Source organism: Sinohyriopsis cumingii, unplaced genomic scaffold (genome assembly GCF_028554795.1).
Source record: "Sinohyriopsis cumingii isolate HCF-2022 unplaced genomic scaffold, ASM2855479v2 utg000913l, whole genome shotgun sequence".
NCBI lineage: Eukaryota > Metazoa > Mollusca > Bivalvia > Unionida > Unionidae > Sinohyriopsis > Sinohyriopsis cumingii.
The window spans coordinates 5,358,099-5,385,275 of NW_028315943.1; the positions used below are offsets into that span (position 1 = coordinate 5,358,099).

Below are 27,177 nucleotides of genomic sequence, written 5' to 3' on the forward strand. Positions count from 1 at the left end.
TTGAATTTCACAGCAATGAGAAGCAACCTCCTTGTTTAAAAATAATGCGGTCCGTTCATGAGAGCAACGTATAGCGGAGAAATTCATAGTAATTCTCGACATTTAAATAGTAACTTTCAAACTGTAAATGCATGAAATGTAATGGCGCTCATAATTGAATACATGAATGATGTATCTTAATACTCTATTTTTATATTGAATTGTTAAAGTGGGCATTGTGTAATGTTTTAACACTAACACATCATTTCACCATATAAAAATAAAATTCTGACAAGCACAGTATATCCAATTACTGCTTTGTAACTCAACAGATACAATATAAAAAATCAGCATACAAAACGGAACTTTCAGCACAATCAATATGATTCAAGATGTTAAATTAAAACTCTTGACTTACGACATTAAAATTTCAACAACATCCTTGTAATTCAGAAGGTAGTCTGAAAACTCGATACTGGACATAGAATTTTATTGGACATATAATTTTCAACCAGCGCTGTGTAATTCAACAGATGAAATCTAAATACTCAACATATGAAATGGAACTTTCAGCATAAATTCATTGAACCAATACATAAATTATAAATAAATTCTTGACTTATGCAGACCTGCCAACTCTTAAGATTTTGCCATAAGTCTTACAAAAATTAACCTTAAAATACAGACTTACAGCATACAAGCAAAAACTACGGAAAAATGATAGTTGCCGAAAAATCTGGATAATCGGTTCATCCGGGTTTCACATTAAGATTAGTGAAATAAGTCAGGGATCCAGACTAATTTTACACAGCACCCCAGATGCTTTAAACTGCACCTATTTGTTCATGCAAAGCATCTGCATGATCAGTCTGTTGATTATAAAAATTTTTAAATGGCATCCAGAAATGGCATGTTTAAGGGGCAGGGGCCAGTTTTTATGTACAAATTTAATGTCGCAATCAGCGACCTAGTATAAAAAAATAAAAGTGTGGTCAAAATTTTCCATATATTTGGATACCTATATTAAAACAAAGCATAAGAATATGAAGGATATTTTTGAAACCATGTGATGCTCACAGTGCAAACACAAGCCCTTTTCCTAGATGACAATTCTGCAAAACAATGTGTACATAACAGGCTGATGTAATTGAAAATAGTTCTCATCCAAGCCGCTTTTGACATATTTTACTTACCTCAGACCCATGTGTTTACTGCTATGGGAGGCTAGCTCCTCTTCCTAGCCAACTATTGGTATTTCACTATCAACATACTGCAGAGTAACTATGGAAGGTGTATATGCCTGACATACAGTTTCAAGAGCAACACAAGCCCAAAACACCTAGTTCACAAATATATCCATATTTTTAAATAGTAAACAATAATAGCTGAAAAAGTCACACCATAACCTTAAATTAAGAAATTTGCCAGGGGCCAGTTTACGAAACTGGATCCTGCCAACTTAAAACAAAAAGGGAAAAAAGCTTCTAAAAAAGTATTAAAAATTAGCACAGAAGAATAAAAAGGAGTATTCAGATTCTTTTAATAAAAGCTGGGAAGGACACAATTACGTTTATTGGACATAATGTGCCAATTTGAGTATGTCTCGTGGCAGGAGATATGATTGCCATCGTCATGTGAAATAGAAAAAGAATTTCCAAGAATTATGTCAAGTTGAGACATAGCAACAAGTCATTGAGTTGCATAGGGTTCGGAACTAACAACTGTACTAGTGATAAATAAAGTCAATGCATACTTTACAAACTTTTCAGTTGAACATAATGAATATCATCACTGCATCAAACTTTTATGTTTTCCAGGTTTACAATAGTAGTTATTGATATTTTGTTACACCTTACTGAAAAATGGTCAGTCTTACGGAAAAAAAATCAACTGCCTTACTGAGACAGACTCGTCAGTGTTGGCAGGTCTGCATATGACATTGAAATTTCAACCACTGCCATGTAATTCAAACGACACAATCTAAAACCTTGACATAGAAAATATAACTTTGAACCACTACTGTTTAATTCAACAGATACATTCTAAAATCTCTTGACCTAGAAAATTGAACTTAAAGGACAAGCATTTCTGATACAAGTGAAATTGGAGTTCTGGACATATGATAGTAAAATTTCAGTAGCAGCATTCTGATTGGACCAGCTTTTTCCAATAGGGGATTTTATGGTTAGTATTTTCCCTTGAAAACACCAGAGGGCATCTTGGTGCAACTCACTTCCGGATAGTTCAGTCAATTAAGCTGGCAGATGTAGATCAAGAAAATATACAGACCGCTCACATTATGCAAGCAGGATCGATATCTCACTATCTTAAAAAGAAATTCTATCAATAGTTGATCAATTGTTTTTACATCTTTTTTTTTCCTTCTCACTAACTTGCACTGCTCCCAGCATTCAAATAAATATTCTCTGCCCATTTCAGTATTGCATTATCTTTCCATTACTACCTTATGACCGCTCCGGTGGCCTAGTGGTTAGAGCGTCCGCCTCGGATGCAGGAGGTCATGGGTTTGATCCCCGGCCGAGTCATACCAAAGACTTACAAAAATGGTACTGACAGCTGCCTTGCTTGGCGCTCAGCAATAAGAGGTTAGTGTTAGGACTGGTCGGCATGGTGTCAGGATAATGTGACTGGGTGGGACATCATGCTACATGTCTGCTGCATGATGCCCCAGTGATCACTATAAACTGTCACACTGCAGACATCGTAGCGATATGACTGAAACATTGTTAAAGCTACGTTAAAAATCCATATCACACACACACACACACACACTACCTTATGCTCTAGTTTGTATTATTTGATTGTGCGAAAGTGTATCACTGCGTAAAAAGTTCTTGCAATTTATCTCGCTTTAAGAATTATGAAAATATGTGTATTTTTTACAGCTTCAATCATACCAGTTAATGGAAGTTTAACAACAACAAGAAAAAATTCTAACTTCTTAAGGTTCATTTTTTTTATTGATTTAGACGTTTCTATTTATGTTCATTATATTTTTCCTGAAATAACTTTGAGTTTTTTCAAGATGCACAAATGTCAACCACACTTGAACAGACAGGCGCATGTACGAGTCTCCTTGATGATTCTTTTAATTTCATTTCCTTGAAATTTTAGAGTGTACAATTTGGAGAAATATCGATGTTAGACACACTATGCATTTGTAGGACATTTGTGGCTCTCACCTATCTGTCTCTCTGTATGTCTGTCTTCTTTCATCTGGTGCATGGGTATGTATATCCTCGAATGAATGTCTGTTTGCATACGTATATTACATAAACATACTTCAGGTTAAAAACGAGTATAAAATGATGCTAAGTTAGAAAGAGTGACTGATAGATAAAGACAACAAATATGAATATTTGTGAGTATCCATTTATTATTGACTTGTAGAGCATGTTCTTACACACTGTCTTTTTTTAAAAATCATACTGTTTGCAATTTCACATCTGGTCACATGGATCAATATTGATTTCAAAAGCAAACCAAAGTAATAGGACGGAATCTGTGAAATAATTTGATCTTTAAAACTTACATATTTGATGCAAGGAGAGTTAAACAGTATGAAACTAATTTTAAGAAGGCTGTTCTAGATGAATTTGCTGGCGGCAATCAGAAAAGTTGTCTAAAGACCCCAGCAAATTGATTACATGTCAGCATAAGCAAAGAAAAATTATTCTGAAAGTTATTGCATGTACCGTCCGATACTTGATGTTTCAAAAGTCCAAAAGAAAATTAAACAAAAATAAATGTCATTGGGCATGTTATTTAATCTGAATATTGTATGATATTTACACCAGAAATATGAATAAATATTCTGTCTGCATTAATTACACTCCTTTTTAGTTATGATAGCTAATGTAATTATTGCTTTGTTAAATTCCTCTGAATACATTAAAATACTGTGTTCCATTAAAAAAAATAAAAATAAATCTGGTTTAAAATATTCAGCATTACAAATCAGCTGACGTATCGAATTTGTGTTATAATTTTCTTAACTCGTGTTATAAACAAACTATTAGCCTTGCGAAAGTAAATGAGAAAGAATGATACATCAACATAGAAAAATGCAAATAGTTGAGATTGATTTCATTAAAGTTATATAGCCAAAAATGTGCAATAAATGTTTAAAATTGGAGAGCAAAGTGAAATGTTCCTTCAACTGTATCTGAAATTATGGATAATGAATCTATATTATCAGGTTTGGACAGTGTATTTAATTTAATTATTTGATATCATTTAAGTATGGAAAGTAAATATTATTTATCTGATATAATGTAAGTATGGACACTGAATCTAATTATCTGATTTAATGTCTTAAATTAATATCCTAGTATGAACAAAAGATGTTAGACATATATAATAGATTCATTGGTTTAACCAAAATGATCTGTAGTACAGCTAAGATTCCAGCCTTTGTTGACTTTATGTTTCACTAACCAAGTATTGAACGGTGAACTATCCGGAACTGGAATTTTTTTGTGGGCATGCTCATTGGAGCTAAGAGAGGTAATTTTAGGCGCTATGATCAGTAACTCCATTGCAACCATGAAACCCCCTAAACTGTGCCTCATACTTAGCGCTTTGGGTTATTCCAGTTGAAACCAGATTAAGTGCAAGAATTGACAGAAGAGGACAAATCAGCGAGACTGCCAGTAGGGAAATGAGGCTCTCTTTATGGAAATGTAAAAATGTCTTTGTGCTATTGAAGCCATTGTCCATACAGCAGATGTTATAAGGACAAGCGATCATACGCATTACTTGTTATTCAAACTCGCCAATAAAGAAAATAATGGGGTATATTGTAGAAAAGATTGTCAGTAAAATGTTAATTATATCCGAGTCAAAACAGAACAAGTATTTAAAAGCTAGTATATGTATATATACGAATCAATTTAACAGGATCCGTGACTTTCATATTTAAGATAGAAAATTAATATGTTTTTATATTTTATGTTTGCATATTTTAATGAAACAATAAGATTTGTTGACCAGTGGTCTGTGGTCTTCAATTTAGCATGTACTGAGACGTAATTTTTGTTGGATAAGAAAACATCAAAGGTCTTCCGAACTAATTTTAAAATGCAGGTGGTGTTTTGTTACTGTGATGGACTTAATAAGGAAAACTAATTAACAATAATATTTAAAGGTACATGTATATATATTTGTACACTATGGATATAAATTTTCAGTTGTTGAAGGCTGTAATATAATGGCAGCAGTAAAAATACAGTTCCATGCCATTGTTTTGTACATGTTATATTATCAAGAACCTTATTTACTTATGAACTGACAGCAAACTATAATACATGGACCCACTGTAAATAAAACAAGTCATTGTAAAATTGTTCATTCAGTATTTGTATAATTATGATTTTTGTTGTCCCACTTTTTCAATTAATACAAGTTAATAACCACAGACAATGTTTTAAATCCAAAATCTGAATATTAATTGGCATAAGTCACCTGGGGATTCTCATTTCAATATTATTATGATAAATGTTGATCAATTTTGAACATAAATCTTTCCAAAATTCATTATCTGGCAATACTCTTTCTACAATCAATCTTTTTGAGGACCAAATAACAAAGTCACAAAAGTCTACTTCACAAAGTGCAATCCGCATTTGTACCTGGTAGTAATATTTATGAGATTTCTTTAAAAATGACCTACCATTCATAACATTATAACAAAGATTGTTTCTTTCATTTGCATTATGTTCATCTACACATAATGGGTCTTTTCCTGTTTAAAAAAATGGACATTTTATCTCAACTACACCTATTAGTTTGTTGTTTGATTGTAGACAAGGCCATCAGGACTACATCCAAATTCTGGATACAGAGGATTGATCCAAAATCTACATTTATGTGACGTAACATCCTTTCCAGTATTTTCAGCTATGTCTCAAAAAGCTTTCTCTTCATTTTGTCTTCCATATTTTAAAATAAAAATTGCCCCATAGAATTTGTTCAGAAGATTATATTTCCCTTTTTTACAGTGGACAACTGCTACATCTTTTGCTCTGAAGTGGTTATTCTACAGAATCTGCAACTGTGCCACATTTCTGACTCTGTCTGAACTTGTGTATTTTGGTACTTCAAAGGGGACTGTGTTTTTGTTAAACTGCATTAAGTGTAAGGCAGACTTAGTTCTATCCTTTAACTCATTCGACCCCAAAGGTTTTTGTTGTTTTTGCCTGAAGTGTGCGTAGGAAAGACATTTGGGGGGCTATTTCTGAATACATCGTAATACAGTGGTTTTCAACAGATTTTCCATGAGAATAATGCCTAGTTGTGTTAGAAACATCATTTTCCATTGGTTATTTTGCTTGCACATGAGCAAAAGGGTAAAAGTTGGATTTGTTAAAAATTTTTTTTTTTTTTTGCCTAATGGATCCATCATTTTCGTATGGAGACCGCAATTTATTCCAAATGCCCACCTTATCCTAGCTTTTGCAAAGGTTCACCTGTCTGTGTGCAGTTAAGACTGGTATGCCTTAGATCTGCGGCCAAAAGGTCTAAAATCCGGACCCAAAATCGCATTCCGATCTCAAGCGAATTTTGGGTTAAAAAAAAACGGGTCCAAAAAATGAGGTTTTTCTCTCTGTATTTTGTAGTGAAACTAGAACTTCCAGATTATTTGATATCATTGTAGAACTATATCTGTCTGCTTTTTTTTAATACCACCCACGTTGGTGTATCTTAAATGGCCTTGATGCTGCAGAGCTTTGAAGTAGGGTACAGCCTCATCACGCCTACAGACGGGATCGGGGCCGAATCGGTTAATACTTCCGTGTCAACTTCCTAATCAGGGTATTCTGTCTCTAATATTTGGCTGAAAATGCTTTATGAACCTGAATTGGGTAATGTAGCAATGAAGTTGTTAACAAACTTTGTTTCATTAATTTTAATGTCACATAATGGATCATAGTTTCTAAATCTATCTGTTTTTAATTCCTTGCTGTATGATACTGAATGGTATGGTTAAGACTGTCGTTTAGACTTCTTCCCAACATTCGATGTACAAAGTTTGATAGGAGATGCACATGGCTGCTGCTTATATCCAAACTGAGGAATATAATCTTCCAAGGAAAAAGTAAAGAAGCAATATGAGTGCGTCTGCCGAAGGAGGAAGCTTTACAGTCCCATGATGCATCCTTTACTTTTCCTGAGAGTGTTACTAGAGTCACTTATACATGATATACATCTTGCTGTGTGTGTGATGCCACTACAGATGATCTTAAGAAACAGTGGTCATCTTTATAATTATCTTGCAAGTTTTTCACATGACCACTTATAAAATATTGTCAATCTTTCAACATAGGTTTTAATGTGTTGAAGTCAGTCAAGTTGTCCTCACTTTCACTATCAGAAGCAGAGTTAAATATGTACACCTTTGTAGTTGATATAATGTGTTCATAATTCTCCCATAACAAAATCCGTTTGGAATATTAACAGATGGGAAACTATTCCAACTGCTTGTAGAACGAAAAGTTACAGTTTCTGTAGACTTACTGGTCCTAACTGAAGATAAAACCTATTTCACTTTTTTGTTCACATCATTTTCCTCTATCAGCATGAATAACTATGTCTGTGTTATTTGACTCTATACACTCCAAACGCCTAAAGTAAAAATATTTTTTTTCTTCAAGTATTAATGCACAATATAAATTTAAAACAAGAACAACAATAAACGTGTACAGTAACAAACAGTTTAGCAAATGAGTTGTTACCTGTATTTAGAATTTTACAGGATCTTAAAATGTTAGACATTTATTTATTTTGACAAACAAAAAATTCAGCTGTTAAAACAACAAAACTATTTGTGAACATTTTAAAACACTATGTGACCCCAGGAATATTAGAACCTGTTAATAATTAGTGTAATGTCATCTATGTATGTATCAGGATGGATAATTGTGTACATCCTTGTAATTATTGATGTTATTGTTTTTTTGTTTACTTACATGTACATATTTCTGTGTATTTGTATATTTATGAACAATACCGTGATAAAATATTTTATGAAAATTAAAAATATCTAATTAAGTAATCTCATAATTAATTAATTAATTAATTAATCACAGACACTGCAAGCCTTATCCTTGCACGCTTCCTTCACCCCCATGACAAAATGGTAAACGGCAAAATGTGCTGCATACAGAAGTTAACATGGACTTGAAGAGTTTTAGTTTGCTGTTCGTGCAGTGAATATGGTTGTTTAAAGATGGCAGTTTGTTATTTGCCTGAAAAGAATGTTACAATAACAAACTCGTAGTAACATTACAGTAATTATTTACAGTATCATAAGGAAGACTTATATTTTGACAAATTCCGGCTTCTTTTTTTTGGCAACTGCCAATCCATGACATTCAAGCCAGCACTTCAACTCAACAAACTGAATGTTCTGATATTTCAGAACAACGAAAATTAGCTCCTGGGACATCATTTTGCTCTAGCGTTATTGAATACGTCTTCTCAGCCGCTGTCATTGTTTGTCCTACATTTTCACTTTTGTGTATTACATGATATGATTAACACATTTACTTGATGCTTCATCAATCTCTGCTATAGTAAGCAGTCAGAAACTAAAGCGAATATTTACTAAACGTTTTGAATATAATCTTGTGACATATTTTCAGCTTCATTTGCATGATTAAACTTCATGGAATATATATATTTGCACTATGATCTATGATTTCAGGGGTGGGTGGGTGTGTCATTGTGACTCCCTTGACTTATGATGAGGGCGTCCATGCTTATGCATCAATCATTGTATTTTCTCACCAATAATTGATTATTAATTTTTGAAAAAACATAATGGCAGTACACTAGTTTCGATCTTTTTTGCAAACGTAAATCATCTTAGAAATTTTATGTCTGATAATTTAATGGATTTTAAAAAAAAAATACAAGTGATATGTATGAAGAATTGTGAGAAATTTAAATAATTATTATTTTGATAACTGGATTGTGTAAGAAAAATTTAAGAGTACAAAAAAATACATGAAATAGGGTAAAAGTTACAGTTAACAAGAATTGCAGTTACCTTGACATTGTAAAATATTTTCTGAGTCTACATTTGTAGCAAGAGCGCACATCATATATGTGACAGATTTTGTATTACGACTCCTGCATTGGGACTCTGAGTGGCCAAGTGGTCTAAAGCACTCACCGTTATGGATCACTGCCATCTCACCTCCGTCTGTGTGGGTTTGAGTCATTGGCTCGGCTAACGTGGGTACGTGAGAAAGCTTGCCAGTAGCTTCTCGTGGATCAGTTGTTCTCTCTGGGGTTTCCCAGGGTTCTTCCTCCACCATTAATACTGGCAACTATGTATAGCCTATCTTGAGCTGAAAAATGGCATTAAACCCTACAACAGCAACAACAACAACTCCTGGATCACTGTTATGGTGGGTGTGAGCACAGTGTTTGGTGGGTTGGTGTATTGGAAAATGCAGTAATTAATTGTAGTTTGTTGCTAGGTATTTGTTGGCACTCTCAGCAAATTATTGGCCATATCATGCCAAGAAAATTGGAGTTAAGTGCTTTCCCAAGGAAATGCTGAGGCACCCATGTTGAGCTGGCAGGCAATTGTATCCAACCCAGGAGTCTTCAGTGAGGAGTCTGATGCTGTACTGAGTTACCTCACCTCCCAGAATATGAAGTAGAAAATGTGGCAGTTTGTGGTGGAAAACTATTTGCTATAAAGTATATTTGATGTAAATGTTTTAGTCTAGAAATGTAATGCTTTGTAGTCATATCAAGAATCTTCTGTTGTCATTACTAAAGATTATGTGTCATGAAAAATAGTGCAAATAATAACTGTTGATATGACAGTATACAATTCATAGAGATTATCATAGTCTTTCATATACTTCTATAGGAAAAGCAAGAAGGATGGTGGCTTTATGTTGCAGACAGGAAGAATCACATGTTGATATCAGCACCTGTGCAGATCCTTAGTCTCAAAACTTCAGAAGAGGTAACTTTCTGAATATTTACTGAGCTTTATTGAAAACTTAGTGCTCTTTGTGTTTGAATTAAGAAATAATAACTTCTAAACCAGTATCTGGCAAGTTTGTTTGTAAAAAAAATTTGAACAAAATAAAATACTGAAAACAGATATTCATCTTTTGAAATAGATAATTATTTAAGTTTTAACATGAAAATAAACAAAATTCACATAATACAGGCAGTATGAAATGGTTTCTTAAAATTTTTTCTTTCTTTTAAAATTTGAAATCATATAAGTTTCCAAGATACTGTAACAATGATTTAGTGTAATATATTGTTCTTATTTCATATCCCAAATGTTCATATCTTGTGAATTTATAAACATTTGCAAGAAAGGATTCAGATATCTTTGACAGGTCAGAGGAGCAGTAGAGTATAATACGATGGGTTCCAATTTTCGTTGAGTACACATTATAGTCATGAATGATATGCAAATGGCTCCTTCCTTTTAGATCCAGTTGAAGTTCTCAGCCCCTCTTAAGCCAGGCCTTTGCACATACTCTGTCATCTTGCGGTCCGACTGCTATTTTGACTTCGATCAAGCACATAATATTAAGGTAAGGATGCTATGTACACTGTACACAGGTTCATCACACGAATTACACTGCTGAAAACTCCTCATTTACTGTATATACTCATTTATAAGTAAAGTTGCATAGACCCTGATCTGCCATCGCAGTATACAGTCAGATCAGGATCTGTGTTGTTTGTTCTACTGATTACTCCTAACGAACTGCACAGACCCAGACCTAGTATTGCATTATGCAGCAGCAGATCTGGATCTGTGCGGTTTGCAGTTGGTTTTAACTTACAGGTGATTATATTTGGAGACACGATTTTCTTGGAATCAGTAGCCCTTTAGATAACTACTTGTTCAGGTAGGAAAAACTCTTAATTTTCCATCATATCATATATCAAATTCTGAAGATGTAACAAATATATATGTATCTAACAAAATTTTCAACTTGTTCATTCCTACCAAACAAGGGATTAACATAAAGGAAGAGAACTTCATCTGGCTGTTATAATATGTAATGTCTTAAAGCCCCTTTACCACTTCATTAAATAACCAGTCTTTATATTTTGCCCCTGAAACATGTTAGCCACAAAGTGACATCCAGGATGTTGTGTGCCATTGGGTACCCTTCTATGGGGTCAGTCTTTCTAACCACTCGAGCTAATGGTAATGACAGATTAAACATTGACAGCAATGTTCAGTTTTGTTTCTCGAGAATGTTATCTTATAGTTTGGACCGCATTGGGGTATACCAAATTAACCTGACCATTATAAGAAAGTTAGCTTTATATGTAGGTGACCACTAATGGAAGTTTGAAAGTGTAACCGTTTTAGTAAAAAGGTGGCCATTATGAACATGTCATGTTCTTTCCAAGAAAAATGTGCAGCTTTGCTAACATTTTGCAAGAAGATTGATAAATAATTTTTATGCATAATATTCTCCTTATGATCCCAGAGTATTTAAAATGTGGTAATTTACATTTATTGCAAATATTCTGTTTTATTTTTGTCACGAACTTCAACATGTTCAGACAGATTAATAGGATACAAGTTGCAACCATTTAACTACCTTGCTGCTAATATCAGTTTTCATTGCAAATTCAAAAAATGTCTCCAACGAGTTTGAATAATCACGTTTTAAATGTTGAGAAATAAAAAAGAAGAATATCTTATTAAAAAGTTGGTGTTGTTTACGTCTCCGTAAGTACATTACCTAGTCACATTAACATTATATAACTTCCACATCTTACTAGGTCCATTCATCACAGTAATATTAATATTCAGGTCTTTTTTGTCTGTATACATTATAGAAGCTAAAAACAAATACTATTTGAATTACATCCTGTGGTCTTGGCTAGAAGGCTATCTGTATACCAGATGTTCTTCAGTCTTGGCTTTCACTGGGTACAGGTAATTATAATGATACCAACCAAAATCCATTGGATTTCTCAACTTTGTATAGTTGGTATGTTTTTCTTTTTGTCATCTTCGCATCAGGCATCAGTAACTTATTATTTATTTTTTTAATAGTTGGTTGGTTTTAAAGGATATTTTACACCTTATTGGCTATATCATGTTGAGAAAGCCAAGTGTCTTCACAAAGGATACCAATGCAGGCAATGTGGGCTTGGTTGAGCAGGCATCAGACTCCCATTTTTTCCTTATTTGTTTCCAAATTGGTCATACTATCTCTCCTTTTTTTCTAGTTTTTGTTGTTGCAAAATGATTACACAGTAATTGAATAATGAATTCAAATATGGTCTTGATGCAGAGGCAACATGAACTTAAAAGACAGCCATTATGTAAAAACATGCTTTTGTTAAATTTTGCGAAAGAAACTCACGGTTTTATTTTTTTTCACTCGTGTACATCAAAATTCATATTTTTCTTTATAAATATCCTTGTTTTCAACTACTTTTTCTGTAAAAGAAGAAGCCTGATTTATCTATACTTTTTCAGAAGGGTTTTCTGGAAAGACTGAACAAATGAAAATGTTGGCAAAAGGGTCAGTCCGTCTTTTGATAAGTTCAGTTAATCTGCACTGATTGAAAAAAAATAATATTCCAGATACATGGCCTTACTCGAAGGAAAAAAAAGTTTGGAAAGGTGGTGTAACATTTCTTGGATTTAAGTCTTTTTCATGGCTGGAGAACTGATTGTTGGTTCTGAATGAAATTAAATGAAAAAAAAACTTGCATCAAGAGTTCTAGAAAGTAGACAATAAGGTGGAAGTGTACATTACGAGTTTTCTTTGCTGTGTCAGATCACACTTCTGAACTTTTAAAATGCATGTTTTTAAGTCGTCAATTGCAGTACACAATATTTAATTCCACCTTACTGAAAATTGGTGCAACTTACGGAAAAATAAATGACTGCCTTTCTGAGATCTTTTTAAAGCTTGCAGGTTTGCTTCTGGTCTACTAAATATACATTATCTATACCTTGCATTACCTGTGCAAGTTGTTGGTTTGAGGGGACATGGTTCACTTGAAATGCAGGGAAATGTATTACCATCTTCTCATTTGCTTCTCATTTTGAAAGCCTAGTGTTTATAGGTCTCAGCACATGAGATTTTCTTCCAGTTTCTACTGGAGCTTTCTTCCCCACCCTACATTAGTCATTGATACCATCAGCTGCCATCCCAGCTTTTGAAAAGTATATTCAGCTGGTTGACTGACCATACATTGTTAATTTTGACTAGAGGTTGGTTTTTGGGGCAGTAAACAATCAGATGGATCAGTCTTGAAAGATCTCGTACTGGGATCCTTCCAACCAGTTCATCTGCATGGCCACTCAGCAGACTTATCAGTCATTCTTTGCCACTTGTGATTAAAGGTCATGGGTAACTAGAAGTCAGAGTGCAAAGGAGCCAACTGTTCTGTCATTTATGGCCTGGTATGGGAATCTGATGGGACAGTCAGCCTGTAAGGCCAGTGCATCACCATCAGCTGCAAGTGACTGTTCAGCATAGTGAAGATAGGTTATAAAACAAACTCTCTAGGCTCTTTTTGTGTGACTTTTGCTGGTTCCAAAGCAAATGGATATACTTGAGCTAGCTCAGTTTCTTAGCATTACCAATGTTTACAGTGGAGATGACATGATTGTGATTTGTACAACTTTCCATAAAGGAGTGATGATTATGCAGTCATTATCAACCTAGTCAATGCCTACTTTCACATTCCAACTCATGATGTAGGTTTCTTTGGTTCATGTTCCAAGGAACTATATCAGATAGCATCATCAATCACTTCAGATCCACTTTGATAACGGCAAATGTTGTATACCTGTGTTTCGTCTCAGTTTAATTCACCTTCCTCACAAATACATTGCACAGATTGTCCAACTTACTGAGTCAGTCTCCTGGAAAGCATGGATTTCCATGAAGATGTTATTTGCAGCTCTAAAGACCATTCAATGCAACCATAGAACTTCTTCATCTAGGCTGACCTTTTATGCTTATGACTTCCTTAGTTAAGTGGTGCCCCTTTTCAAGTTGCCTTGACCACCATATCCTTATATTGAGATAAACACTTCCTGCATCATTTTAGTTGGCTATTAGCAGGAACCCCCTAGAGAACCCCTGACTGGAAGTACGGACACTGGTACACATGGTTAGTGTATCCACCTTTTGCCTTGCTTCATTAAATCTCATGAAAATTAAGGCCATAATCAATGCCTTTCATCATGGAGAACCTCTTTGTGAAGTGTAGTTATCACTGTGGTAAGTACTGTAATATCAAATACAGATTTGTATCTTGGATATTCTTTCTAGGGGTTCCCATAATTGACATACTGAACAAATAACAAATATCAGACATGCTGAACACCTGGGAAATTTTTTTATAAAGGAGAGGTCAGACTCTGCACACTGAGTGGTCTCTACCTATCGGTCTTCCATTGAAATGGCACTTTTCAAGGTCATCCAGTTGTCATTTATTTTGCAGCCAGATGGAACCACAAGCTGTCAACATTTGTCTTGCCAAACCTAGACTATGTTGTTAGTTGTGACAGGAGCTAGGGACATTTCTTCTGGCAATTCAGATTCTGAAGAGTGATTCAGAAAAAGAGGAATTAGACCAGGAAGGTGGATCAGTTCTCTCCTTTCTGATGAGACAGGTTCTGTGTCAGTGATTTACTTTATATGCTGATAAATTCTCCCAGGGAGACATGAACAGCTACCCAAGCTGCTCAGACAGCCGAAATTACAGATCTTCCATCCCTGTCTGGACAGATTTGCCCTTCACTCCTGGTGCTTAATCAGGAACCCCTGTAATGGAAAGGAGTTAAATGCTTCAGTCCTTAAGAGCATCTCATGTGTTAGAAGACCCTTCACTTTGAAAGTGTATGAAGGAAGGGACATAATCTTAACTTGCTGACTGCTCTGGTGTCCTAGTGATTAGAGCGTCCGCCTCGGATGCAGGAGGTCATGGGTTCGATCCCTGATTGAGTCATACCAAAGACATACAAAAATGATACTAACAGCTGCCTTGCATGGCGCTCAGCATTAAGAGGTTAGTGTAAGGACTGGTAGGCCTGGTGTCAGGATAATGTGACTGTGTGGGACATCATGCTACATGTATGCGGCATGATGCCCCAGTGCTAGACATCACTGTAAACTGTCACACAGCAGACATCATAGTGATATGATTGAAAAATTGTTAAAGCTATATTAAAAATCCAAACCACACACACGCTTAACCTGCTGCTTCAGTGATAGTGATATTGTTCCGTTAACAGGCTTTGATTCCACAAATAGCCAGATTCTTTCTCAGTGTCTTCAAAGATAATGCTCTATGATTTTAGACACATTCATACCTGATGGAGGAACAGATCAGGGCCATAACATGGATCTCACTGATTTGTTTCCCAGCTTGATCTGAATTGGCTCCAGTCACTCACATTGTTCCCAGAATAGTATCTTTCCTGGGTTCTAACATGGCTCATTTCCTTTAGACTTGAACCTTTAACATTATTGTAGCTGCTGTAATACAAGACTGATGACTGTAGCTTTAGCTTGCAGCATGAGTAAACTTGAGTTTATTAAGATAATGATGTAACTAGGACCTGTGATCAGGATCCAGTTACAGTTCATGATATAATCAAAAAACGATCATTACCTCCCTTACATCACTAGACTGATTGAAAAAGACAATATTCCAAGACCAGATGCCCAGTTTCTAATCTAATGCTGAAATGCACTGAAAGTATGCTATGGGGCTTACAGATGTTTACTCAGAGAGTAAAACATGACAAGGTAGGTGACTGTTTGCATTATATTCCGAGATCTCACATAATCAGATATGCTTTATAAAAATATCAGTTCATGCCTTGCATTTGAACATGACTCTTCAGTCTGAGATATTATCAAGACTGTTGGTTGGCATTCAAAGACTTTCTCTTTCTCTTTTATTGTTGTGATTAGCCTTCCAAAGAAGGTAACGGGGGTCCAGTATCAGTTGCCTAGAAACCCATCAGATCCTATGGCCAGCACAACTTTGTCACAGACATCGGTTTAACACTTGTGCTCAGTTGGCCAGGACTTTTTTTGCAATGCAAGGAAATGCCCTGCTCTTTTCTTTACTCTTTGTGAGTCATGGTAATCCTACGTAGCAAGCTTTTGTTGTACTGCTTCATTTTAGCTTTCACATGAGGAACCATTCCAAAGCATAGGATGATCAAGAAAGAGGTTGGATGCATTTCCTCCTCTTCTCTTTGATTCTCTAACCCAACTATTTATTGAATCAGGTAAAGTATTTAGCAAAGAAAACATCATTTTATTGTAAAGTTTATTTTACTGAGCATATATTCCCAATTATTTTCTTGCCAATCCTTTCGAATTTGCTCCAAGTCTTACAAAAATGACCATTAAAATATGGACATAAGGAATAAAGCAAAAACTACGGAAATCAGATTGTTGAAGTAAACTGCAGATAATTGGCTTGTCTGTGTTTGATTTGGTTTGGTTTTCATATTAGATATAGTTAAATTAATCAGGGAAACAGACTCTTTTACAGTTACATGGATACTTTAAAATGTACACATTTGTTCGTGCAGAGCATCTTCATAATCAAACTACTGATTATACTGATGATAGAATTTTGTTTTTAAATCGTGTAAACAAGTGATATATGTTGAAGACAAAAGTTAAGTAAGCCTCTTAAAAAGTGTTAATAACCAGTACAGAAGAATAAAAAGGGATGCAAATACATTTATTGATATCAATTTGAATATGTCTCACGGCAGAAGATAAGATTACCATCATTGTGTGAAATTAAATAAATGATTCCAAGAATTATGTCAGGTTGAGAGATTGCAACGAGACATTGAGCTGCATAGAGTTTTAACTGGTTTGTGCAACTGTACTAGAGGTAAATGAGTTCTATGCATACAATCTTTTCAGTTGAACACAACGTTTACCGTCACTGCATCAGTTTTTAATACTGAAAATTTTCAATTATGTGTTTTCCAACTTTACAATAGCAGTACATGATATTTTGTTACACTTAGTGAAAACTGGTCAAACTTATCAATTGTGTTACATAGACTGGTATCCTTGCTGCCGTATCACTTGAGCTTTATTTAATTGAAGAACATCGCATATACTGATGTGTGTGTGTGTCAATATCCACCATTGTGACAAGGGATGATAATGTTAATAGTACAGTACTTGTATCATTGAAGAGTCATCTCCTATAGGTACTAGTTTGTATGTGTGTGTGTGTGTGTGTGTGTGTGCTAAAAATAGAGTATGTGGAAGGTAAATCTTCCATGTATATACCCTATTTAACAGAGGGTGTTATATTTTTTTAATGGTGGCATTTACTAGAGAGTACAATAATGAAAGCTACAGATGTTCCTTTGATGTGCTCTTATAATGACCACATATACATCTGGGGGTCTTTCTGCCACTTAATTCAGCCATCATAAATAAGAGCACATATAAAATGATAATTGATCAACACATCTTCCCACTCAGCAGCTGGTTGAAATAGGACTGGTAAGTCTTTGAACTTGCTGCCCAGCTATTGCATCATGTATAACACTACATTTGTGCCCATGACTTTTGTATCTATAACATTGGTACATAAATTGTAACTGTGTGATCAACTGAGACTGCTTCAGCATTTTGTTGTAAGCATGGATCTAAAAGAGACAGGTATTAAAAAGCATAGGTCTTACATTGCAGCATTTAAATTGAAAGTCATAAAGTTGGCAGATGCAAAAGGCAAACACCATGCCAACATGACATAATTATGTAGATAGAAAACATGTTTGAGAGTGGTGCAAGTCAAAGAATAAAATTTAGACTGACAATTTTGGGTAAGTTTTAAATGTTCTTTTCATAAAAAAGGGAGGGAGGCACTGCACATTTTTCCACATGCTGTATTTTAAGTTGGGATTTTGTTTTCACTCTTAGACTTTTTTATTACAGCTGGATGTGAAGGAACACAAAGCTATCAAGGAACATCCACAATGGGACATTTCATCAGATGAAGAAGAAAACCAAGATAATAATAATGATGATGGCACTGACTCTGATTATTCAACAGACAATGAGGACTCAGATTAATAAGTCAATCAGCCAGAACCATTTTTTTTGACCACCCTTTAATTTGGCATACAAGCATTATCATTGCATATTGACTGCTGGAGGGGCTTGGCCTGGACCGCTGGATTGACATATTACCAATAAGGTCAAGGCCACATCAACCTGATGGTCCACTTACTGGCCAGAGGGTAGTCCATGACCAATGATATTGTCCTCTTCATAAGTAACTGTCACTTTATTATTTTTTTCTTCATTCTGTCAGTATGACATTCAAAATGATTTGTATGACATGACATAATTTGCTGATATGGACCAGTCCTTGTATCCCTCTTAAACACTATATCCTGCAACGCATCATATGCTTACCAGTTCATATTTAATATGGCCATTGTCAGTCAGCTTCATATATTTTCATGAGATGGTATTTGTAATCAACATAGCTCAAGAACGATTCGACTTATTCTGATGCAATTGGTTTTCACATTCTTTCATATACTAAATGTGTTCACCATTAATACTGGCCGCCATATATAGCCTATCATGTGCTGAAAAATGGCGCTAAACCCTACAACAACAACAACAACTAAATGTGTTCTTTTTGAATTACATACTTCATTATGGACAGTTATAGCTTTTGGTGCTCAAGTTCATATCTTTACATGGGATGTTGCTTGTATTGACAAGTCCTTGAATGAATTGAATTCAAGCATTTTTTATTATCATTTATAGTCATGACCTGATAATGCCCACCTTTTGTTACTTTTCTCACCACACTTAAGGCAATTATCAGTCATTTGTAGTTAATTGGCCCTTGGCAATGCACTTATTGCCATTAGCTTCATTTTTTAAAACTTTGTTGAATTCATTAGCATTTGAATTTTTAAAATTGGAATAGTATGCTATAATTGTTTTGTGTCCCTAAAGCGTATATAAATTGTAAGATGAACTATTAAAAACTAATGAATATCTTTAGAACTATGACAATGACTGACAAGTTTGGACAAAAATCTAAATGTTGAAGTTGAAAAGTTATAGCAAAATCTTTTTTGAAGAAGAATGTTACAGATTTATCTAATTTCTTAAAGTTTTTGTTCCATATTGATTAAAGCTGTGTATTTTTATCATACAAAATCTCGAACATATATTTACATATGCATGTCTTGCTTGCTTTCATACTTTTTGCTCTTTTAATATAACCAACAAATATCACCTAGTTTGTTGGAGGGGGTATCTGATTAAGATAAAACTGAAGAATGTATAGAACATGTGTTCATTTATAATGGAAATGTCATTTTTCCTCTTTCTTTTAACTGATATATTGTACATAGGGCTATTGAAATTATTTTGGTGTAACATTTGTACTTGTTCAATCAATGCAAAATAATTATTGCTGGTGTTATTTATTAAATTGTCTAAGAGTTATATTATAAGGGTGGCGTTATGTATGTATGAATAAACATTTTAACAGCTTAGTTTGTACAAATAGAAGAGATAAATGTCAGAAGAACTAATAGTTTGAATATATAGGAGTTTTACATGTGGCAATTAAATCTGATAGTCAAATTGTCATCAGGTGATAATTGTCAGCTTTCATTACTTTTTTATGAATTGTAAAAAAAATCCTTTTCTGTTGCTATATAGTCAAGCTGTAAAATTACACAGATAAAGTAAATTAAAAGGTCTAAATGAACTTGATACACAAATGTGTTGATTCCTCTAACACTGTTCAAGACCAATAAAATGAAAAATCAAGTCTCAATATTTTGTCAGTAGATCCTTTCAGGTTCATGTCAGAACATGTTTCTCTTATGTAATATTGCGTCTTGAAATTGAGAAAATTTTGCAAAGTCAATAGTGCAGCGTACAGAATCTTTCAGTTGAATGTCACATTACACTTTCAATTTAGAAAGACCTAAGTAGCCATTGCAGAATTATGTAGTTAAGTTATATTCACATTGTACAATAAATTATAAAAACTTGCATACATTCATTGCATGATGTTTATTGTTAGATATTTACATGCAGCGGAAAGGATTGCATTATTTTTGTTTAAATTCACCTCAAGAACTCAGTAATTTCAAGTTTGTAGGATGTAAATTCTGTTTTTCAAGATTCCCTGCCCATGTGACTTAAAATTTCATGCTTATGCTTGCCGTGTTTGACTGATTGACAAGTGTTTAATGGTAGCCTGGAACGCTGTATTATCGCAGTACTTAATGTTGTTATTGGTACATATTAAAACTGATCTATTATTGCTGCATTGTTACAAATTGTAAAGTTTCTCTGACTTTCCCTCTATCTATTCCTATAAAAAAATCTCTGTCAATCCAATCACAAATGAAATAAAACTGCTTATGGCAGCTAACCCAGATTACCGTACCGTGGGGAAACAACTCTATATTATCGTGGTATTTACCTAACTTGAGCATGGTAGTACATACGTATTATAATAAACATAAATTTCAGCATAATGATAAGATGGATTGTACTGGCTGGATATTTCTGCCAAAATCCAACGACTAAATTTATTAAGCTATCGTCAGTTAATTTGAAATCCATGATAACAGTAGGAATAAAAAAAAAAAAATGTATATTACTGTCTGAATTTTAAGTACAATGTGGGCAGAGGAATCTATTTACATATATACAAATGAATCTATTATTAATATTATTACTGAAAAATGAAATAATACAGATTTTAAAACTATAATTGAACTATTATTATTTTCCTATTTATGTAGGAGAAGTAGGATCAAAAGAAATGTTTTGTCAAATTTGGTCATTATTAGCTACCATGGAATGGAATTCCAAGTGTAACCACGTAAGGACATTACGTTGCCATTGGCATATGACCTATAATCATCAAACATCAGATGATACACTGAGTGCATTTCATAATCAAGACCAATGCAGATATAGTAAGTTTGACAACAATTTTATATCTGATGATCAGTGAAATTCCATGCACTTTACAAAAAAGTGCTGTTCATTGTTTTTCAATATAGAATTGCCAAAAAGGTTGACATTTTTTAGGTAATTGTGCTTTGAGAGATTTGCGTCTTTCCTGGCTACAGCTTTACATCTGTGAACAACCGATGACGGAGCATGTTCACAATTATTTGGAAAATCCTGTTTGCCGCAAAAACACAGTGCCTGCTATAATACAGTGTTGGGAGTATATATCAGCACATAAAAAAGCATTTTTAGTTCAAAGCAATTGGAGTAAAGTGCCTTGCTCACAGAACTGGAGCCATCCAAGGCTGGGCTGGGTATGAATATCTCAGTGGCCTGCCAATATGAGGAGTATTAAGTATCATTTGTACTAATATACTTGCCTGTAAGTCCATCTGTAAACTGCAGACCCATAGCTGCCATTGCAATATTGTTTGTTAGGACAAGCAACATAGAAAGAGTAAGCAAATATATATGGAAACAACTTTTTTTTTTTTTTTTATACGTTTCTAAAACAGCTACTTTGTAAAGTAACACTACCAATTGTTCAGAAACCAGGACTGCAATTAGTATGGTTAGTGTTCTGTAGCATTAGTCTGGCACCAGGTAGAATATGCAGACAATTAAGATAGGATATCAGTGCCAGTAATGCATATAAATTGTTTTAAGACATTCCAAGTAAGGTTTCTAAACAAGCTAGATTTACGGTTTAACTTAAATGTCTAATGCCAGCTGTGGTTGTGACCTGCTTCTGTGACAGTATGGGTTAAATGTTCATTTTCTAAGAGAAAGTTATTTTTTAATTTTCTAATCTTTGAAGACCAGTAGAGCTAAAAGTTGGAAAACTCACTATGTGAATTAATTACACTTTTTTAATTACATCTCCACCTGGTGAAAATTCTCTTGAGTGAATATGCCATTCAGGAGTATTCCATTATCATCTTTGCTGAACACTGCTCGGGTTATTTATAAGGTTTTAATGTTTCATTAATGATAAAGAAGACATCTTTTATATTTGTTGGTTTCGCTTGTTTTTGTGTATAATCTTTTGAGAAATTGTGATGTGGCACAGGCTACACAATTCATTACCTGCATAATGTATGCATAGCCAGTTGACCTGTCCACTTCTCTGATTACTCATATGGATAACACTTGCTTCACAATCGGAGATTTTGTTGTCATAATTTGTATACATACTTCAGCAACACTGCAGAATCAAAATTATGCTGAAAGACTCTAAGTTATAGCAAGATAAATTTAAACACGATACATGGGCAGATAACTGTTATCAAGACTATTACATAACAACCGAGTTTGATTTGCAGTATACTTAGTTAGCAGTCCATTGGGATCACCCATAAGCAGTCATTAATTGACGGTTGTTATTACATCATTTATCAGGAAAAAATTTGAAATTGCACATGTACTTTTTTTAGTCCTGTTCATTGGTACAATGGCAATTTTGGTGCTTTCTGCTCCTGATTTTATTAATATATGAGACATTTTCTGCTCATAAAATATGCAATAGATACATTATTAGTGTTTTTCCTTGTATAGATTTCAACTGTTTGCATGCTGGAAATAATGGGCAAAAAGTGTATAAAGTTGTGTTTACATGTTATTTTTTACAGTAAAGGGAAAGAAAATCACAGGTGATAAACAGCGGTAAATTCAACTTTTTAAAACAATAAAACATGATTTTAAAACGTTAAAATATTTATGTTAGTTTTTTTTTAAAATGCAAAAATGCAACTGCCAAATACATTGCATGTACATTATACTAACTCAAAGTTGGAGAGAACTGCTGAATTCAGCATTTATTTTCTGTTTTATATTGCCACCATGAGGCGGAGCATATCATACTATGACATCCATACATCCAGCTGTTCCCTATCTGAAGATCACAACTTTAATGCTTTACCAAACTTTGTGCATGGTTTCTACAGAAGAATATCGATTTTGAAGGTCAAGGTCACTGTGGCTGAAAGAAGAATCATTAGTTCTGCATCACAGACCTAGACCAAACTTTGTGGATGACTTGCATGTTTGACCACCAAAGAAAAGAATCATATCAACATTGGGGCGATTAGTTCTAAACCACAATACTGGTATCAACTGTGTGGATGGCTTACATCTGGGGTAAGGAAAAAGTCGTCATTAATATGGGGTGGGTGGGTAAAATGTCAGATTCACTGTAGCTGAAAAATGGTTAATGAAGACTAATATCTTGACCATGTGCCTTCACCATTTCGTGGATGGCATACTCTTTGGGTAAGAAAGAAGCGTTTTGTATTTGGGGTCAGTGTCACTGACTGAAAGATGCAGGGTGTTTTTTTTGTAACAGTAACATTAGTTCTAGACATTGACCAAAGTTTGTTTGTAGGGGTGGGAGGCTAGCATTTAAGGTATGGAAGAGGCCTATTGATCTTGGGACCCAAATGTCAAGGTCATTGTGTGGACAGTTAATGCAGTGACAATAGATAACGGAGTTGTGAAAGGTGAAAATTAGTCAAGTGTCCCATACTGTTTGTAAAATATCAATTTCTGTTTTTCTAGAAACATTTTGACGAATACTGTAATATGAATTGTCGACAGGAATCCTGTAGTCTTCTTCTCAGATTGACTGCAGGACCTTAAATCTGTAAAGTGAATTCACTGTATATCAGTACAAGAATTGTCCAAATACAGTGTTTGCCAGTCTGAGAAAAGTGTCAGAACCAACATATACCAATATGAGAGCAGTACTAGACCAGTGATGAGAATGATGTCAAATTCTTAGTCTTTACCAAACCAAGAATAGTGTCAAATACAGTGTTTCCCAGTCTGAGAATAGTTGCTAAAAAGTTTAGAGTAATATTTCTGTCCATCTTGGAGAGGTGTCAAACCGATTTTGTGGCTATGATACTTAGTGCATGAAACAGCTAGAAAACAAATTCTTTTCATCTTCCTATACAATGCATTGAAAAAAGGAGAGGTATTTTTATTATTAGATACCTCTTTTGGATGCATCACCAGCATAAATATTATGGATGACTTAGCATTCCAATATCATAATATACTATACTAGGTCAACAGAGTAAATTCAGTAACAAGCTGAATTTTGTTCGGTTTTTTAAATATAAATATTACAACGTACATAAGTTAAGTACCTGTTTACATAATCCTCATGCACTGGTGTTCTTAGGGATTATTTACAATGATAATCTTGAAAATAGATAGTTATCTATGGGTTGAGACATAGATACTACTTTTCAAATCATTTCTTAAACATTATGGTCTTTTGGGGGTACTCCCAGCAGCAGATCTCTTGGTTTATATTGCATAATGATGTTGACTCAAATCTGTCGGCACATAATTTGTGGCAGGTCTTGATCAAGGCTAATCACAGTTGGATAAATATGGTAGTAGTGCCTCCCAGTAAAACATCGGACTAAATAAATATTGGAGTATAGCCTCCCCGTAAATGTCAGACTGAATAAATATTGGAGTATAGCCTCCCTGTAAAACTCGGACTGAATAAATATTGGAGTATAGCCTCCCTGTAAAACTCGGACTGAATAAATATTGGAGGATAACCTCCCTGTAAAACTTGGACTGAATAAATATTGGAGGATAGCCACCCTGTAAAACTCGGACTGACATGATAGACTATTACATGGCAACCAGTACATCTGGTGGAGAAAGAACCGCCAATCCATGAGAAACTACTGGCAAGCTTCCTCACTTTCACATGACATGATGAGACTCAAAACCAACATGGACAGAGGCTAGATAACGATCTGTAAAACCAATCACATTAGACTACTTGGCATGGAGCATGTTTGAAGTATTGGACAAGACTGGTATTCATAATATATTAGTGTAACTGAAACCTGAAAATGAGTTCAGTGACCTAAATTTGATATGACCAAGTTATTCTTCTTGAGATGCATAAGGGGGCGCTCACCAGTTATTATGTACTTTTGGGAGAGTGACGTATGTAAGGTAAAGTTGTTTGCATTTAAAACATGCACAATGGAGAGAATGTTGGCATACCTCTGTGCTATATTAATGTAATGTGGATGATATTTATTTGGATATTGTACTTTTGGAAATTGTACATGATTTAAACACACTGCTAACTAAAATGACTACTCCCTTGTGCTAAAACATCAGCCTGAATTAGTCTAAAGTACGCTATCCATAGCAGCTATTAAAATAGGGAAAATGAATTTTGCAGGACTAGACAATACCAGCTTCTGAAAGTGCAATGAATGAATTACCAAATATATAAAATGTAAAAAAAAGTTATCTGCTCTTTTTTTTTATACAATTTACCTCTGAAGTTCAGGAAGTGAAAATGACCAAGTGGAGCTAGCAGTTCTTTGAAAGGTGCACATCTGGAGTAAGGCCAAGCTGTATACTCTATAACCCATATTACACCCATCAATCATACACCAAAATAAAGGAGATTAAAGGTTCTTTGAATTATACCTAAGATGTACAAGGTCTTTTTTAAATAGCCAGTATAACCAGTGAGGAAAGCCGGGGAAATTCTTTTTCTTTAAAATCCTAACACAATGCAAAATACAAAACTCTAGAGCGCCACCTAAACAAATTGATTTTCATGGGTGTAGGTTAAATAAGGGCCATGCTATTGAGGCAAAATGAACTGATGGCTGAAAACACCAAGTCATTTAAGCTTTGAAACAAGCAAATTCAGTGAATGTTTGTCCCCTGAGATCAATAAAGTTCACATTCCAAAAATTGATGATATTAAGATAGAGCTGTAAAGTTACTGGGTGGATGTAGAAAGTAAGAAAATTTTCACAGCTCCTCCTTAAAGAATATGAGGAAAAGTGCAGAAATGGGGTTTTTAAAAAATCATCAGTGATGTTGACCTTGAAGATAAAACCTGGACTGTGATACATTACATGAGATGCCATCAAAACAGGAAGTAACCTAGTTTTCATACAGCTCAGGTACCCTCTTTGAGATGTCATCAAATGCCAAGTTTTATGAGTGGGGGTGAAATAGGGACCAAGATATTGAAGGTGCAATATACGGATAGCTGAAAACACAAAACTCCCTAGTGCTTAAAAATGAGGTCACATTAACATAGTTTTATATGGTTTAATTACAATACACAATGCACATCCAGGGGCCCTGAGTGGCCAAGTGGTCTAAAGCGCTCTCCATTACGGATCATTGCCATCTCACCTCTGTCTGCATGGGTTCGAGTCTTGGATTCAGCCAATGTGGATATGTGAGAAAGCTTGCCAGTAGCTTCTCGTGGGTCTGTGGTTCTTCCTGGAGTTTTCACGGGTTCTTCCTCCACCATTAATACTGGCCGCCATGCATAGCCTATTGTGTGCTGAAAAATGGCGTTAAACCGCACAACAGCAACAACAATGCACATCCACATTGCAGTATTAATAAGTGCATGTGAAACAGGGCCCGAGATGTTGCATATGTAATGAATAGCTAATATACAAAAAGTCTGAAAAGTGAATTTATATCACAGTCACCTAGTATTATGGTAGAGTTTTTCTCATTAAGATTCATCCACATGCCTGTTTTCTTGAGTACAGGTAAAATAGGATTTAAAATATTGAGTCTGTAATGAATGAAAATTTTATAAAGGTCCCTCAAGCATGAGAATTAGATCACACTGATAAGGTTTTTATGGGCAAGTTATTTTTTATCAAGAGGTATCCACATACCAATTTTCAAGAACGTTGACGGGGGCCCAGAGTGGCTGAGTGGTCTAAAGTGCTCATCATTATGGATCACTGCCATCTCACCTCTGTCTGCGTGGGTTCAAGTCTCAGATTCAGCCAATATGGTTATGTGAGAAAGCTTGCCAGTAGCTTCTCGTGGGTCAGTGGTTCTTTCCGGGGTTTTTCCAGGTTCTTTCTCCACCATTTATACTGGCTGCCATTTATAGCCTATCTTGTCCAACAATAACAATGTTGACAGAGAAGGGTCTAAGATATTGAATTTGTAACCAACAAATAATTGAAAATAAAAACTGTTTAAGCATGCAGATTAGGTTACATGTACCTAGCTTTGGTATGGTAGAATTGCATTAGCTGGAATGTAACTACATAGTTTTCTTGTGTAGGTGAAATAGGGTCCACAGTATTGAGGGCATTGTTGTTGT

General features: G+C 34.7%; 1 protein-coding gene across 2 annotated transcripts in view; it reads left to right on the plus strand.

The window, feature by feature from the left end:
* The window catches only part of LOC149773090 (translocation protein SEC63 homolog), an 83,460-nt gene extending 61,411 nt beyond the window's left edge, over positions 1-22,049 (plus strand). For both annotated transcript variants that reach the window (XM_089946849.1, XM_089946850.1), the window contains 3 exons: positions 9,887-9,985; positions 10,470-10,574; positions 17,967-22,049. In XM_089946849.1, coding sequence (XP_089802975.1) covers positions 9,887-9,985; positions 10,470-10,574; positions 17,967-18,104 — 342 coding nt within the window. In that variant the 3' untranslated portion in view covers positions 18,105-22,049. The remainder of the gene's footprint in view (positions 1-9,886; positions 9,986-10,469; positions 10,575-17,966) is intronic.
* Positions 22,050-27,177: the final 5,128 nt, after the last annotated feature.